General features: G+C 39.8%; 1 protein-coding gene across 2 annotated transcripts in view; it reads left to right on the plus strand.

Moving 5' to 3' along the window:
• Positions 1–1,485: 1,485 nt before the first annotated feature.
• Positions 1,486–18,252, plus strand: part of LOC122644561 (phosphatidyl-N-methylethanolamine N-methyltransferase) — a 46,343-nt gene continuing 29,576 nt past the window's right edge. Inside the window, exons 1-2 of one of the 2 annotated variants that reach the window (XM_043837938.1) lie at positions 1,486–1,651; positions 1,769–1,782. In XM_043837938.1, the coding sequence (XP_043693873.1) occupies positions 1,538–1,651; positions 1,769–1,782 (128 nt within the window). In that variant the 5' untranslated portion in view covers positions 1,486–1,537. Of the gene's footprint in view, positions 1,783–18,252 lie in introns of both variants that reach the window. The other variant, XM_043837937.1, reaches the window with a different exon arrangement.

Genomic DNA, 18,252 nt, shown 5'->3' on the forward strand with positions numbered 1-18,252 from the left:
CACTCGAATTCTCTCTCCCTCTCTTCTGTCTCTTGCTCTTGTCCTTTATTGAGTGGGGAGCTGATTTAAGGTTTTTGATAACCTTGGTTTCTTGAAAGATTGGATCTTTCTATTTTTGGAGAAGCTGGTTATTTGACTTGGGAATCTTCGGCTGCATCAAGAAGGTTCATGAAAGGGTTGATTGAAGTGCTCATTGGGACAAGAACCATTATCTGGAGGAGGAGCAACACTTGAGGCTCTCCAGGTTAATGAATCTTAATGTTTTTATTTGTGCATTAAGTTTTCTTTTATTTGATATTCATGGAATGCGAAAGAACACCCAATCGATCTCTTTCCGCTGCGCATTCGAGTATGGAATTGTTTCCTCTTTTCATGGGATGGAAAAGAGATGTTCTTTTCTCTTCTTCATTAATCGTAATTTTTATGGGACAAGAAAGAGATGGGTTTGATAAATTTTGAAACCAAACCCCATAGTGCTTCTTATTGGTTTCCCATGGGCAACTATGGAGATGATCCCATGATTACCTAACAATACGGGTGTCTGTTGTTGCTACGGGAGTGTCTATTTCTATGTTGCGACCCTTGGCAAGTTGGCCTGCCTAAAAAAATCCTAGAATAATGCGTTGGTTTGCAGCACCTGAATTTGCAAATTACACATTTGCGTATTCGTCGCTGGTGCGTTAGGATCAAAGGATAGAGGTAGAGTTGCAGGGAGAGATGGCGATGATGGTAGATGCTCAACAACAGGAAGGGCAGACTCATTTACGTGCTTTTCTATACCTGCCTGGTGTTCAGGCAATGCGGCCGCCCTGCTTGGACGTCCTTGAGTGTGACGGGTGCCTCGATAGGGAGGGCGACCTACTCCACGACAAGGTGGTGATCTTGGACGTGTTCCAGCCATTGGTAGAGAATTCGAGTGGGCTAGATTGGATTGATCGTTCCCATACACGATGTCAATCTATTGTTAGAATCACGGGTACGAATTAGCGGAAGTGAATTGGAATTGTTGCAATCGATGGGATAACCCATTCAAAACTCAAAACGAAACTTAGGGTTTTGATCATTACCTAAAACTTCACAAACGCAAAGCCTCCACGCGATCTTAGCCCTTTCACAATAAAGGACATTTGGACAAATAGGCATTTTCAGAGGGACATTTGTAACAAACCCAAAAAACAATAGTTTTGGTTAGTTTTTCAAGGGTCATCTTTATTATTATTTTTTTTTAATTTGGTTGAAAAAAGTATTTGGTGGATAATTTTATAAACTAATATCCGTTTTTAGTTAATCTTGTAATTTTCCTTAATAAATCAGATGGTCAAAGCCCGAACACCATTAACTGTGGAATATAGAATCGGATTCCATTATTCTATAAGGCCTGTGACGCTCCATGAAATGTAGTGACATTTGTGTCCCACATGGTGGGTTCCATCTGTGACGAAAACTTTCTTCTTTCGGACGAAAAGTGTATCCCAACTAGGACATTGGAACCTGAAGAAGGTTCGGCGTTTGAAGCTCAACTCGAAACGAGTACAGTATGGATGTTGTTGCTTGCGTAGGCGTGCTACTTCCTTTCCCATTCTACTTTTGGCTATGGACGTATCCTCAGACATGGGTGGATTTGTGTGGGAAAGCGAGAGACCCTTCAAAGGTGATGGCTCATGTCTCTCACCTCTTAAAGCTCCTTCAGCTTCTCTCTCTCATCTCTGTGGCTTCTATCTCTTGGCCTCCTCCTCTGTACTTCTGGCCTCTCTTTATTCTGGGTCAATTCCTCAACTTCAGGTAAGTTTTACAGCCCCACCTCTTCCTAACTCATGTCTAATTCTATGTTCATTTTTCCTCAAAAGCTAGGGTTTTTGCTATTTTACATTGATATATTGCTCTCATGATCCAATATGTTTCCTTATTGCTCTCTGTTTCTGAATTTGGGCTATCATTGAGGTTCAGTTTGATTTCCCAGTATTGAACGAGGAGATATTTATGTTGTTACCAATTCATTTCAGAATATATATTGTAGTTGATCAGGAAATAATTTTCTCTTTCTGATTACTTTTGAATGCAGTTAGTTAGGTGTGCTTCCTGCTGTGGGATCTCGGATTATTACATCTTGTTGATCACATCTTGTATTCACTTCTTTCATGTCAAATTGGATTGATAATAATTCTACATTCTATAGAACATCATTATACAAATAGATACTCAATCAAAGTACCATCAGTTTGTCTATTATACATTCATAGACTAAGCTACCACAGAGTAATCCCAGTCTTAGTAGTAATAACAAATAAGACGTCCAGCCATGCCCTTTCGTGACATTTATTTCGGTTTCGACAATTATCGAAATGAAATATAGTGTGATACGGAAGGAATACAAGGTTTTGGTCAAAATTTTGATGATATATATCGCTTCGGCAAAATTTTGACCGCAATGATACTTTAGTTTTATTATAAGTACCATATTTCAAACGAAATGGGCTGTTTGATAATCATAATTTGTTATAATTATCACTGAGAAAAGGGTTTGGTATGCCGCCAACTTTCAGTAAGCTAGCGGCATGCACCAATCATAGGAGGGCAAGGCGTGTTTTTTCCCAAAGGGGGAGGAGAGAGGATGACACATGCTGGGCACCCCGTGCAGCGTCACAGCCTTTTCCCTTAGCTTTTATTATAAATACCATTTTGTGATTTTTGGCAAAATCACTCCCGTACAAGCGTGGAACAATTTGTTGGGTGGTAAAGGAACGAGTATAACATTTGATATTTATGATATGGGTTATAATTTTATGTGTATTCATCCCTAATGCATATTTAAATTGTTTTAATTGAATTACGTGTGTTCTATTACTAAATTTTGTGTGGGAATAGGTTATATTAGAGAATCTATACAGCAATGTACAACGTATACTACCAAACTTAGGGTCCACAGTCAAGCTACCATTTTGCGTTGTGTGTGTAATGCAGAAGTCGACCTCGAACCAGGGAAACCAATGGGAGATCGGTTGCAGCTGGGATCAACACGATAAGGAACAAATTAAATAACTATTTAAATAACTAAAACTCTTTTTTTTTAATTTTTGTTTTCTATTACATATGAATGAGAACATAAAGGATAAAAAGAAAGAAGAAGATAAAGAAAGAAGATAGAAGAGAAGGGGGGCTAGGGGAATGGCTCTCTCAGCCTGGGTCTCACCCACAATTATCCCTGCTATTGAAACATGGAATTTCTCCCACAACCGATGACAAGCATTGCTTCAAATTTCTATTATTCAATTCTGATTCAAGTACAACTGATGGGGCCTATTTATAGCTTGGCCTTAGCTTCACAAAATAGAAAATAGAAAAACGAAAAAGGAAACTACTATAAGCTTCTTACAAGAGAATATTGAGGCTTGTACACTAAGTAGTCTAAGACTTAGTAAACTGAAATAAAATTAGACAGTAAACAAAAATAGAAACTTAAGTAACTAACTAAGTAAGTCAGCAATAAAATCTGCCTTGTCTTGCTATCTTCAGTGGGGCCCACAGAATCTCAAATATTTGCTTGGATTTCCTTCTCCATACAAGGCTTGTGGACCCATAACACTGTTCACGTGAACACTTAACAGTACCACGTGAACAGTAGGTCGGGTACTGTTCATGTGAACAGTAACTTTTTTTTAGTGGATGTAGTTCGGGCTGCCTTAGGTGATGCTCCATCGACCCAACAAAAGCTTGCCACATAATCAGACCAGGCTGCCTCTCACAGCAGTCAAATCCACAAGCTGGACTGGTTTTAGGGCCTGTTCCTGCGGGTACATATGGAGTTGTGATCTACATCAGTGTGTTTTTAAATCTAAGGGTCTCAATATGTTTAGAGGGCCTAAAATAGGGTTCCCCAGAAGTTTTGAAACCTAATTTGGCCATTTGGGCCTTTGAACCCTCCTCCGAAACTTGCAATGAAAACCTTCTAGATTTCGACCAAATTTTCGGTGTTTTGCGAAATATTTCGAAAACCAGGCTCGAAACCAAAATCTTGAACTATGTTCACTGTAAAGCATTCTGTTTCACTGCCTTAATCCTCCTCCTCCCTAAAGAAAAAAAGATTATATAATTTCCACAAGTATATAATGCAGACAATAATTGTTGGACTGGCATAGACCTTCAATTGGATTGAAGGTCTTTTTGTTTTTTCCTCCCCCCAGGCCAATAGATGTCTTCTTTTACATGCGAACTACCTTCTTGGGATGTCCAAGTGTATTGCCTCTCCACTATTTCTTTTCAGAAAACTTATTACTATTTGGAATGACTGCCAATTTTTTGGGCAACTCTGTATAGGAATATCTGTATTTTCAATGTGGATTTGAGATAAATCTATCTTCTATGCTTAACGAAATATACTCTCCCCCTTACTAGCTTCTCATCATTAGAGAGAAGTCGATTTTTAATTCAACTATTAGGAAGGGCAGAGTAAGTTCTATTCTTAGAGTCCAAGTCTTGAAATTCAAAATGAAATTGATATAGATCGATGGTATAAGCCTGTCCAGATTTTTCTCTCATTAAGCCAGTGTTGGAGGGTCCATATGCTGATTTATTTAGGCCATGTATCAAGCCCATGTTCCAGTCCAGATTCTGTTCCTTTGTAGCCATCGAATAACTGGTTTTAAAGAGGAGGTTTTCTTCAGATTTAGTGGGCCCCATGGCTAATTGCATGAAGAGGATTTTGAGGAAGGTTTATCAGATCATGTCGGACCCATCCTCGACTTGCGTGGAGAATAATCATTTGGAGTAGTTATAGTCCTTGCATGGGGAATAGTTCAGATTTAGTTTCTGTTAGAAATCAGAACTAACTAACCAGAAGAAGATAGAAGAAGAAGAAGAGAACAGAGGAAGAGAAGCATACTGCCGAGAGAAGAAAACAGCAGCCTGCGATAGAAGAAGATAACTTCTATCACAGGCGTTGGGTTCTAGTAATAATAAAGTCAAACTAATTAAGGTAAGCTGGTTAGGGGTTTATTAGAAACTTACCCCTAAGCCCGCACATATTACATCTTAACAAATAAAGACTTAAAAGATAGAAAATTACATGGAACCCCAAAGACCCAAAGTAACAATGACAAAACTACCCCTAATTCTCAACACTCCCCCTCAAGCTGGAGCATATAGGTCTCCCAAGCTCAGCTTGTCACAACAGGTGCGAAAATTAGGAGCTAACAAAGATTTGGTGAAGACGTCAGCTAGCTGATTTGAAGACGAAACAAACGGAGTCTCAACTAGTTTTTTCAAAACGGCATCGCGAACAAAGTGATAGTCCACCTCAATATGTTTAGTCCGTTCATGGTAAACAGGGTTACTAGCAATATATATAGCTGCTTAGTTATCACAAAACATCTTCATCGGCGTAGGCACAGGAAATCCCATCTCAAGAAGAAGAGACCTGAGCCACATCAACTCAGCTGTAGTGTGAGCCATAGCTCGATACTCTGCCTCTGCACTTGATCACACAAGGATAGTCTGCTTCTTACTACGCCACGAGACAAGATTACTCCCAAACGTACAATAACCAGTAGTGGAACAACGATCACTTGCCGATCCAGCCCAGTCTGCATCAGAATAAGTAACCAGATCTATATGTCGATTAGGACGATAAATCAACCGTTTACTGGGAGCACCCTTGATGCAGAAGCCGAAACCATGATTAATTTGGCTGTTCTTTGATTTTTCGTTGGAGCCTTTTTATTTGTTTGTTCTTTTTAGCCTAGGGTTAAAACCGTCTTTTTCATGGTTTATTTTCTTAGTTCCCCTCCACGATTTTAGAGGGATTAGTATTTTATTTTATTTGTTTTAGTTGTTTACACTTATACTCCTATTTAGAGTATAAGTCTATTCTATGTTTTATAATTAGGATTCGGATTAGGAATCCCAACTCCTAATCTGATTAGGATTGCTTTAGATTGATTATTTGTAAGGCCTTTAGGCCCCCCTTTTATTATAAATAGATATTTCGTGGGAGGCTCCCCACCTATTATGTTTGAAATTTTGTTTCTTCTTTGCTGCCGCCATGATCGCTCTTTGCTTCTGTCTCTGTGTGTCATATCAAGACCCCTTGTGAGTAATATCAAGGGCTAGGGCTGGAGTAATCCGGCGACTCCTTGCATCTTGCAGATCGGGAGGTTCGTCTTCTTCTTCCTTCAAGTTCTTCAAGGGTTGTGCTGAAATTCTGCAATTCCGAAGAAGTTACAATTTCCTGCAACTTTATCATCTCTTCTTCTTATTTCCATCTAACCTAATCGACTTCCCCAAACCCTAGAGCTTCATCTACATTCATCACAGCCCTATTCCCTCATCAGATTACACTCAAAACCTAACCACAGGTCCATCACAAGAACCCTCCCACTCGATCTCGTTGCAGCCTCACCTATCCACTACAAACCCTAAATCCCTCCCTCAACATAAAAACCAGAAACCCTAAGATCTGCCTAGACCTAACCAGCCATCAAAACCCCACCAAAGTCCAGCCGAACCACCCCTCCCCGCTAGGAAAACTCGACCTAAAGCCCAGCCCCTAAATCTGCTCCTAAACCCTAGTTTCAACTTAGATCCTAAATCTGAAAACCCAAAACCCTAACCCTAATATTTCTGAATTTCTATTTCTTATTCAAACCTCATTAAAACCTATTCTAATAGACTCCTAAAATTCTGCAGACCATTACCCAATAAAACCCTAACTCAATCTCCCATTCCTAACCCTAATTTTGCCCTAGTTACCCTAAACTGCCCATTCGGCCAACCCTAAAACAGAACCTGGTCCTAAGTGAGATTTATTTCACCTAGGCTACATCAACCCTTCAAATAACGAAGGATATGAATGGCAGCATCAGTGAGCCTTTTAAGGAGTTTGCATAAAGCGCTCGAAGCGACAAAGAAACGAGATGTCCGGTCTCGTGACGAAAGAAGGTAAATCAACTTCCCAACTAAACTTCTGTATTGGTACACATCCTTGAGGGGATCTCCATCATCTACACCAAACTTCTGATGAGGATCCATGGGAACATCCATTGGCTTGGATGCAAGCATGCCAGTATCAGATAAAAGATCTAAAACATACTTCCTTTGAGAAAGATTGACACCCTTCTTGCTTCTCACAACCTCAATGCCAAGAAAGTAGTGAAGGTCACCTAAATTGTTGGTCTGAAAGTTCCGTTGTAAGTAAGCCTTTACCTCAGCAATGCCTGACACATCATCACCAGAAACAATAATGTCATCAACATTTACAACCAGAATAACCAACTTGCCACCATGACGACGAACAAACACAGAATGATCAGAGTAACACTGCGAGAAACCGCACGATACAACTGTGGCACTGAACTTCTCAAACCATGCTCTAGGAGATTGTTTGAGGCCGTAGATTGCTTTTTGCAATTTGCACACCTGAGTACTAGTCTCCCCTGAGCAACATACCCAGGAGGTTGCTCCATATACACCTCCTCATGAAGATCACCATACAAGAAGGCGTTTTTAATATCCAACTGAAATAAGGGCCAATCAAAATAACTACCATAGAAATAAGTAGGCGAATAGAATTCAGCCTAGCAATAGGGTAGAAGGTCTCAAAGTAGTCCACACCATAAGTCTGTGTATACCCCTTGGCAACCAGATGGGCTTTAAGCCGCTCAATAGAACCATCCAGAAAGTATTTGATTGTGTAAACCCAACAACACTTAACAAGTTCCTTTCCAGGAGGTAGATCTACCAAACTCCAAGTGTGACGAGATAAGAGCATCCATTTCCACATCCATGGCCTTCTCCCAATCAGGAAGACGAAGAGCCTCAGTATGATTTTGGGAATAGGGTTGGAAGACAAGGACAAGGCAAAAATATGAATAGAAGAGGGTAAGTGAGAAAGAGACACATATTTATCAATAGAATATAAAGCAGTGAGTGCAAGAGCGAGTACCTTTACGCAACGAAATAGGTAAGTCATCAGTTGAAGAAGAAGGTGGAGCTTCACTAGATGAAGAAGTTGGTAGAGGAAGTGAAATAGGTGGAGCCGTTGGAACCTCTTCCTGTGGTACTGTCTTGTCACGCTGTTGATAAACCTGCAATGGAGGTGTAGGGAATTGGACAAGAGCAGGGACAGGAGGAGTATCAACACGCCACTCATCCTCAGAGATAGAGGAGGAAGAAAAATAAGAACGGTCCTCAAAGAAGGTGACATTAGCACTCACAAAATACCTATGGGTGTCAGGGTCATAACACTTGTACCCTTTTTGGGTACAAGAATATCCAAGTAAAACACACTTAGTGGACCGGGGAGAGAGTTTATTAGAATGAGCATGTAGATTGTGAACAAAAACAAATACACCCAAAAACACGAGGAGGTAAATGAAAACTGGGCTGAACAGGAAAAACAATGGAAAAGGGGGACTTGTCGGCAAGAATAGAGGAAGGCATTCGATTAATCAGATAATAGGCAGTAAGCACCCCTTCACACCAAAATTGCTTCAGGACATGCATATGGAACATTATAGTGCGGACAACCTCAAGTAAATGTCTGTTCTTACGTTCCACCACCCCATTTTGTTGTGGAGTATAGGAACAACTAGTTTGGTGAATCATTCCATGAGAAACACAAAAAGCAGAAATATCACGCTGAACATACTCCAAAGCATTATTAAAACGAAAAATTTTAATAGGCAAACCAAACTGAGTTTGTATTTCATTATAAAAATTTTGGAATATAGAGATAAAATCGGAATGATCCTTCAAGAGGTATAACCATGTGAGATGAGAATGGTAGACCACAAAAGTGACAAAATACATGAAACCACTCTGATTCTTTAACACGACAAGGACCCCAAATATCCGAATGGACTAAAGAAAATAAAGACAAACTCCGAGCCATAATACGAGAAGGGAAAGAGGCACGGTGATGTTTTCCCAACTCACAGGCTTCACACTCTAACCGAGACACAGACTTAAAAGAAGGAAATAACACCTTTAATCTAACTAAAGACGAATGACCTAAACGATAGTGTCACTGGAACGGAGACACCCCTCCAACAGAAGTAGCAACGGCAGACGAGGCAGAAGCACCATGGTCAAGGTAGTAGAGGCCATCTTTTTCACACCCTCCATCAATCTTCTTCCTCGTGTGAAGATCTTGGAAAACACAATAAGAAGGAAAGAAAGTCAAGTAAAGCTTTAGTTATTTGACTGACAGAAAGAAGATTCAACGGTAACTGAGGGGCATGTACATATATGAGAGACTCATGGAAGGAGTGGGTGAGATGGTACCATGCCTAGAAACTGGAGTAGAAGAACCATTTGCAAGAATAACAAGTGAAGAGGAATGTGTATGTAAATAAGTGGTAAATAAAGATGACTCACCAGTCATATGAGCAGAAGCCCAAGAGTCAATAATCCAGGATGGAGTAGTAGTGGTAAGAAGAGTAGGTGTACCTGCATGAGCTAGAGTTGTAGAAGAAGATGAGGGACTGGTGGATGTAAGACTGGATGCCTCCAAGTGTTGTAAATGCCGCAATATCTGAGAGAGATCATCACGGGGAGGAGTTGTAGTAGAACCACTCCCTGGAAGAGAAACCTGTGGAGAATCACTATGGGCAGCACCATCATTACCTCCTTTAGACGCTGCATGATTGGCAGATTGAGGTGCCTAATCGGGTTTGCCATGCTTGTCCCAACAAAAATCAACCGTGTGACCAGTTTTGCCACAATGAGTACACTTCCGAAAAGGCTTATCACCTGACTGACCACCAGTGCCACGACCACCACTATCACCACCACTACCACCACCACGACGTCCTCCCCCTGAGTTACGTCCACGACCACGTCCATGACCAGCCACAAAGGCAGAATTCTCCTTGGGAGTAGAGTCAGTTTTTCTAGGAGAAGAGATATGTTGTAGGCGAGAGAATGTGTTAGAAAGAGTAGGAACAGTTTCTCCAGCAAGGATATGTCCCTTGACAAACTTCAAATCAGAATCTAGTCCAGCCAGAAATTTAGACACAAAAAATTCATTCCACTGTGCTTTTAATTTGTCAATATCGGTGGTGAGGGGCTGAAAAACATTTAATTCCTCAACCAGGCCTTTAAAAGTGCTGTAGTAGTCTTGGAGAGGCTTGTTGGACTGCTGGAGCTGAAAAAGTTTCTCATATAAGTCAGAGACTCGATTCATATTTTTCTCCTGTGAATAGGTATCCTTCAAAACATCCCACACACCTTTAGCAGTGGTGTGAAACATCATGTTTGCAGCAATCTCTGGTTCCGTGATGTTCCATAACCAAATCAAAATAATGGCATTGTCTTGCATACAATCTTCATAATCTTTTGAATCAGAGGTAGATGGATCGGAGGTAAGATACTTGAGTTTTTTCTTAGCCATAATGTAAACCTTCACAGCTTGAGCCCATAACAAGTAATTTGAACTCCCTTTCAGCTTGATAGAGGTTATAGTGACATTAGCATTGCCGGTTTGAGATGTAACCACTAGATTATTTTTATTCTCTCCCATAGCACCAAAAAGGAAAAAATAAAACCAGTCAAATAAAAGTATCACAAGGGAACAGCTAGCCAACAAAGGGGACAGCAATCACACACAAACAAGTCTCCAACTGTTGCAGAATTCCAGAGTAATAGGCAGCAGAGAAAACAAATAATAAAGGAGGCCCAATCTCAAGCAAGGTAGAAGCCTGGAACCAGCAGAACCATCCAAACAGAAGAACCAAAAAAAAAAAAACAGGGCACTTACGGCAGTAATAGGAGTGATTTTTCAGAACTTATAACCAGCAGGGTGAAAAAGCCTGAAAAAGAGATTGAAGCTAGTACCTGGATAGGAGAATGAAATCCCAAAAAATCAGCCTGAGCAAACAAGTGAAACAGACGAAGGGAAGCCAACTGTAGGGCTCAAAAGTGCTAAGAAAACAGAGCATCTGCAGGTGTGAAGAAGAAACCCAGAAGCACTCGATCAATTCACCAGAACTGGATAAAAAACAAGTCGAGTCTTCCTCTAGGTGGGTACAAGCAGCACTCAAAAAATCAGAACCAGAAGATACACAAATCTGAAAGAAAATCTCTTGTTTCTATTTTCTGAAAATAGAGGCATAACCAGGAATTCCTGAAAAATAGTGACTTTCCATCCTTCAATCGAATCTTCAAGGGATGGTCTCCAAATTACCAACTACTATCACAACTAAACACTCCATTCATGTGTATATGGAGTCTTCAATCCATCAACAAAAACAGAAGCAGCAATAGGTGGCTGCACACCAGAGAACCAAAACCGAGAGAGAGATCAGCAGAAGGAGATGAAAGAAGATCCTTCAGCTGATCAATATAGCTTTGATACCATGTTAGAAATCAGAACTAACTAACCAGCAGAAGAAAGAAGCAGAAGAAGAAGAAGAAGAAGAAGAAGAAGAAGAAGAAGAAGAAGAAGAAGAGAATAGAGGAAGAGAAGCACACTGCTGAGAGAAGAAAACAGCAGCCTGGATAGAAGAAGAATAACTTCTATCGCAGGCCTTGGGTTCTATTAATAATAAGTCAAACTAATTAAGGTAAGCTGGTTAGGGGTTTATTAGAAACTTACCCCCTATTACATCTTAACAAATAAAGACTTAAAAGATAGAAAATTACATGGAACCCCAAAGACCCAAAATATCAATGACAAAACTACCCCTAATTCTCAACACTTTCTATTTTGATATGTGCGTTTTTTTTTTATGTGAAGTAGTTGCTAATTTTAGGACTTTCTATTTTGTTAATTAGCCATGGTTAGATCTTACTTTGTATTTTGTATCTAATTCAGGAGTTTCCAGAATGTAAGGAGACCTCTTTTCCATGCAAGGAGGGAACTAATGTTTCTGTTTCAATAAATAAGGGGGCTGTATTCACACACCCCATGATTTGAATGAATGAAAAAAACTGGCTTGTTAACCATGAGCGCTGTGAGAGGCAGTAGAGTAGGACAGTCCTATGTGAGGTGAGAGGCCTAGGTGAGAGTGAGAGACTCAAACCATCTATCGTATTCCTATCTTCTTCCCCACTCTTTTTCCATTGATTTCCTTATTTGTAGTTATTATTCTGTGGGCTGATCTGCAGCTGAGAGACAATCGGAGCCTTGATATTTCTGCTGAAAGTTGCTGTTTGTTCTTAGAGTACTGATTCACCAAGCTCAGAGTTGGATTTGCAAGAAAACACCCTGCGGCACCTGTGTATGGAGTGGAGTTCTCTTATTGAAAACTTCAGATAGGAACTGAAGATCCTTTCATCCGTTACAGCTTTATTTTCAATGCTGTAATATCCATCCCAAAACCCTTCTTCAACAGTAATACTGGACTTGATCTGATGGTTAGATTTCTGATACTGGTGAGTTACTGGTTTTTTATTTCTAACCTTCTAATTCTGTCTCCCCTTCATAGTTCTGTATTCAGCCATCAGTTTAGGCTGATATTTTCAGAATTTAATCCCTTCAACCGGGGCTACCTTTGACTGGGAGATATGGTCCATCTGAATGGTTAGTTGCTAAATCTGGAACACTTTCTAATTCTAAGATTTAGTCCCCTTCAGTGTTTGCTGGAACTACTGGTTAGACCTGCTGTTAGACAATAAATTGATCTTCCGGTAGAGTTGGTTCTTAGTTGGACTGGTTCTACATTAGAAACAAAGAAAGGATTCATTATTGATCTTCACTTGCATTGCAGCTTCAGGGGCTTGAAGATTAATTATGTAGACCAGCCAATGTATATATTTTAAGGTCTAAGTATGTCCATCAATCTGAAAGGGAAGTTATGGTGTCCCATTAACCAATACACTTGATTTCAGCATCTCTCTGCCCCACATCTCTCTATCTCTGTCCCATTTGACATCGGCCTCGATTACTTACCTCAGTGTGTGTGTGTGAGAATTTGCGCACGTGCGTCTGTATCCTATTATCATAATGCACCAAGAGAGCTTCCCCCGTCAATGTGGCAAGTACTCAACAATGAACTTCTAATGTAGAAAGGGGTTCAACTAAGAACCACTCAACAGTAGGATTGATGACAGGTTGCAGCAGAACATCAAAATAGAAATAAAACCAGAATTAGTAACTTGGGAGGTAGAGATCAAACCAGCCTGTAGAACAGTGTCAATCTTAGGTCGAGTGAAGATGGAGGTGAAGGGACGCTACACTCCAAATTTCAGCCAATTCCAATGGCTACAAAATGAGATACGAAGATAATGCAAAATGAAGGTCATGGAATATTTTGCTAACCAGCACTGAGATTGGGCTCCAAAGTGGATCGAGTATCAGCCTTGATGAGATGAAGCTTTGCTGCAAGTTTGTTCAGTTCTGATGGTCAGAAGTGGAGATCTGAGTTGGTCTTGAAAATAGAAGGTGGGACTCAGAATTAGAAGGTGATGGCCTGCAGAGAAATCCAGCCAACAGCAGGGGCTGAAATTGGGATTGAGTGGAGCCCCAACAGCAGTGAAGAACTCCTCCAATTCTTAGCCTGTTATGATCACTGGATGTGGAGATATGAGACACAGAAGCTGCAGCACTAAATCAGATAACAGGGAGTAGCAGCAGTCTTCAATCAATGGGTAACAGCACGAGTCAGTATTGAAGCAGATGAGTTCCTTCGACAAATCACTGGCGTGCAAGCTGCTATCCGGAGACCAGTCGCTCTAAGCAATGATACTTATGCTGCTTCTGCCAAATAAGCATCGTCGCCTTGTCACATTTAAGCAGGGAAATATGGTAATGGTTCGTATTCCTGCTGAGAGGATTACTCCTGGAACCTCCAATAAGTTGAGCCCTCGCAAGATGGGTCCCTTCAAAGTCTTGTAGAAAGTTGGCCCAAATGCCTATGTTCTTGAGCTGCCTCCAAATATGAACATTACCCATGTGTTCAATGTTGCTGACTTGACACTTTACATGGGCCATCACTCGGATGAAGCTGATACCGAGCATTCTCTTCAACTCTTCGACTCTTCGACTTTTACAATTTTAAACACCTCCCAAAGAACATATTAAAGATGTTGTGGACGATAAATATGTTATGACTCGCAATGGTGGAGGTTATCATCAATTTCTTATCAAATGGAAGGGTCACCCACCAACAGATCTCACATGGATCCACGCCGTTGATTTCAAGAGCATTGATCCGGATCTTTATGACCAATACATGTCACTTTTACTTTCGGGGTCGAATGTTTCTCACCCGGGGAGAGCTGATGCAGAGCATCCTACTGATCCACCAGCACCTAGGAGGCCAGACCATTATTTTACTAAGAAATATGCTCGACTAAAGGACCAGTCCAAGCCCACAGCTCAGCAGCAGCCGAAGGCTTAGACCAGGAAGAAATTCCAGCCCAAGTTCCCCATTGGGCCCAGCAAGAATTAAGCCTCACTTTGGACCCAACCAGTCCAAGTCGTGGGTTCTTGGAGCTGCCAAGTTGGCCCCACAAGTCTGCAGAAATTCTTAGACTTCTCATCTTCCTACAAGTCTTTTCAAACTTTCTAGATAATTTATTGTTTTCTTGTTTCCAGTTCCTAGGTTCTTGTTTATTGTTCCTAGATGCATGGGGGAATGTTTTCTATGTAATGAATACTCCACTAAGTTCGGAATACCAACAGTCCATTAATTACTTACATGTATCTAAGGGGTTTTTGGAACTTCTTCCTCCCCTATAAATTCAAATCGTGGAAGACTGCTTTGGCATTCCAGAATTTTTCAAAAAAGAGACTTAGTCTTCTTCTCTTTGAGAACATGTGTGTGAGTATCCTTCTACTATTTCACTCTTAGACTATCAATTACAGCAGACAATCTTCAAGTAAGTTCTTCAAGCTATCCTTTAATCATTCTCTTCACCCTTGTTCTATTTGCAACCTTTTCTGCACTTAAAACCCCATCCATAACCCTCTAGTGCTTTTAGGTCTGCACCACCATGCAATCTGATCTTGGCCCCCGCAGAATCTTCTAATAATATTCTCACCAAGACAAAATAAGGATCTGTGACACTGTTCATGTTAACAGTAACGTGAACAATGTTTTGGCCTCTTTTTCTTCATATTTCGATCTACATCAACTTCTTTAATATGACAATACCAACTTCAAGGACTAGAGATATGTGTCATGTGTGTTGGTGCTCGTAGATCAACTCACAAACTAATGTAGTTCTAGATTGGAAGGGATCGAACTAGAAGCCAAATAACCAGGATCTGATCTGAACAGTAATTTGGCTAGGTAAAAAATAGGTGACTTTGGTCAAATTAGGGTTAGAGTTTAGTGGGGTCTAGGGTTTGATGGTAGGCGAGGTAGGGTTAGGCTTAGTTGATGTAGGGGAGTCTTCCAGTGAAGGTCTTGTTAAGGTTTAATAGGTCTAGGACTGTCAACTAGAACCGGCAGCAAGGTAGAAGTCTAGGGTTTTGGGTTTTTGGAAAGAGATGAGTGGGGTTTCTACATAGTCTGAAATCTCGCCGAGATTCTCGGTTTTTCAATTTCCCGAGTCAAGATGGCCTACGAAACTTAAAATGTCAATATCTCTCCGAGATCTTGGCGGGATCTCGCCGAGATCTTGACGGGATCTCGCCGAGATCTCAGAGACATAGGAAAATGCCCATCTAGGTCCTTTATATGAGTGCTAGATCTCGAGATCTTGCTGGAAATTCTTGGTATACAGACACCTATCTATGCCAGGAACCAAGACAGAGAAGACAGACACTTATTTATGCCTAATATTATTTAAGTAAATGCTTTTGTATTTGTATTTCATTTACTTAAGATATTATTCATAAATAAGCAAATACCCCCCCATTTGAATCCAATAAAAATAGTTAAAAAATAAAATTCCAAAAGGAAAAAAAGTCAACCCCCCAGTTCAAGAACAAAAACTGGATTTTCGGCGATAGGTGTAATTTTCAACTTTCTAATACTGGGGTTTTTCTCAAATCTAAAAATTCCATAAATCTTATTATGGTAAAACATTGCTAAAAACCAAAAGTGCGGTAAAATATTCATTTGTTTTGATGTCCAAAAAATTATTTTCATTCAGAGCGATTTTGACAGCATTCGCGCACACCGAATAAAGTTTGACCGGTACATAACTCTTTCAATATAAATCAGATTTAAGCAATCTTGGACTTGTTGGAAAGCTTTCAAATCTTAGCTTTCCAACAAGTCCAAGATTGCTTAAATGTGATTTATAAGAGTTATTTACCGGTCAAACTTAATTCGGTGTGCGCGAATGCTGTCAAAATCGCTCTGAATGAAAATATATTTTTGGACATCAAAACAAATGAATATTTTACTGCACTTTTGGTTTTTAGCAATGTTTTACCATATTAAGATTTATGGAATTTTTAGATTTGAGAAAAACCCAAAGATTAGAAAGTTGAAAATTGCACCTATCGCCGAAAATCCAGCTTTTATTTTTGAACCGGGGTTGATTTTTTTCCTTTTGGAATTTGATTTTTTAACTATTTTTATTGGATTTAAGTAGGGGGGTATTTGCTTATTTATGAATAATATCTTAAGTAAATGAAATACTATTTCATTTACTTAAATGGTATTAGGCATAAATAAGACTGTTTGTCCTGTGTCTGTCCTGGTTTCTAGAATAAGTAAGTGTCTGTTCTGCTTTCTCACTAACTGAAACTCCTATTTGGACTTTGTTTTTGTAAAATCTAATAATGCCATTGTGTTTAAATGGCCTAAAATAGGCTGTATACCGATTTTCAGACCCAAAAGAGGTCTAAAACCCACCGAGATGGGCTTCCGAGTCAGAAAAAAAAAAATGCACAAACTCGCCGAGATCTCGGCCCAACTCGGTTTTTTGCTGGGCCAAGATGGCTCCGAGACCCGAGTTTTCGAACCTTGGTTTCTAGGGTTAGAGTGGTTAGTTAGGGCTGCAACTTGGATCGAGTTCTCCAGGGAGCAGAGAAGCATTAGATTCAAATATGGGACTGTTTTGATGGCTGGAATGGTCTGTGATGATTTTAGGGTTTGGGAAAAACAATAAAACAAAGGGGGATTTAGGTTTGGGGTGTTTAGAGGATTCGAAGAAAAATGGATGTGGTTTGTGATGATTCAAATTCACTGTTGTTGAAGACTTTCTTGGACAACAACTTGCTTTAAAGAAGATCCTTGAAGAAAAACCAGAATTTGTACTAGAACTTGAATTTAGCAACAATGGAGAGCAAAGAGTGCTTAAACCAACCACCGGGGCTTCACACTGCAAGGTGTTGAGTGGATCAAACACCAATCCCACCAGCCTTGATCAAACACAAGACAAAAATCTTCAACGGGGAAGAAAGCAGCAAAAAGCTTTTCATTAATCAAAATCCGTGTCCAAATACTTGCCCCCTTACAACCAAGGAACTAAAACACGAAACTCGACCAGGTTTCGACCTTGGAAAAAACCGAGTTGACTCGAGATGTCGTGAGATCTCGGTCGAGTTGGTGGTTTTTTTTTTTTTTTTTTCCAACTTGAAGGCTGGTTTCGGTGGGTTTTAGACCTAGTTGTTTGAAACTTGGTATTCAGCCTATTTTAGGTCATTTAAACACAATGACACTATCGGATTTTGCAAAAACAAAATCCAAATAGGAGTTTCACTTAGTGGGAAACCAGGACAGACACAAGACAAACACTTGTTTATGCCTAATATCATTTAAGTAAATGTTTTTTGTATTTGTATTTCATTTACTTAACATATTATTCATAAATAAGCAAATACCCCCTATTTGAATCCAATAAAAATAGTTAAAAAATAAAATTCCAAACGAAAAGAAGTCAACCCCTCAGTTCAAGAACAAAAACTGGATTTTCGTTGGTAGATGCAATTTTCAATTTTCTAATGCTGGGGTTTTTCTCAAATCTAAAAATTCCATAAATCTTAATATGGTAAAACATTGCTAAAAACCAATAGTGCGGTAAAATATTCATTTGTTCTGATGTCCAAAAAAATATTTTCATTCAGAGCGATTTTGACAGCATTCGGGCACACCAAATTAAGTTTGACCTGTACATAACTCCCTCAATATAAAGCAGATTTAAACAATCTTGGACTTGTATTGGATGTGGAGTTGGCCGCGACCTTCTCCAATGGCGAGTCAAATACAGGTGAAGAAGAAAGCACCAGAGCTAAAGATGAGCCTAAAAGAAAAACAGACACAAAGCAAGTCTATCACTAAAAAGAAGAAAACTCAAAAGAAAATAGAGAAAGAAACACAAATTCCTACGTGACAGAGTATATCTCAAAATGCCCTGCAA

The sequence above is a fragment of the Telopea speciosissima genome, chromosome 11, assembly GCF_018873765.1.
Source record: "Telopea speciosissima isolate NSW1024214 ecotype Mountain lineage chromosome 11, Tspe_v1, whole genome shotgun sequence".
In the NCBI taxonomy this organism is placed as follows: Eukaryota; Viridiplantae; Streptophyta; class Magnoliopsida; order Proteales; family Proteaceae; genus Telopea; species Telopea speciosissima.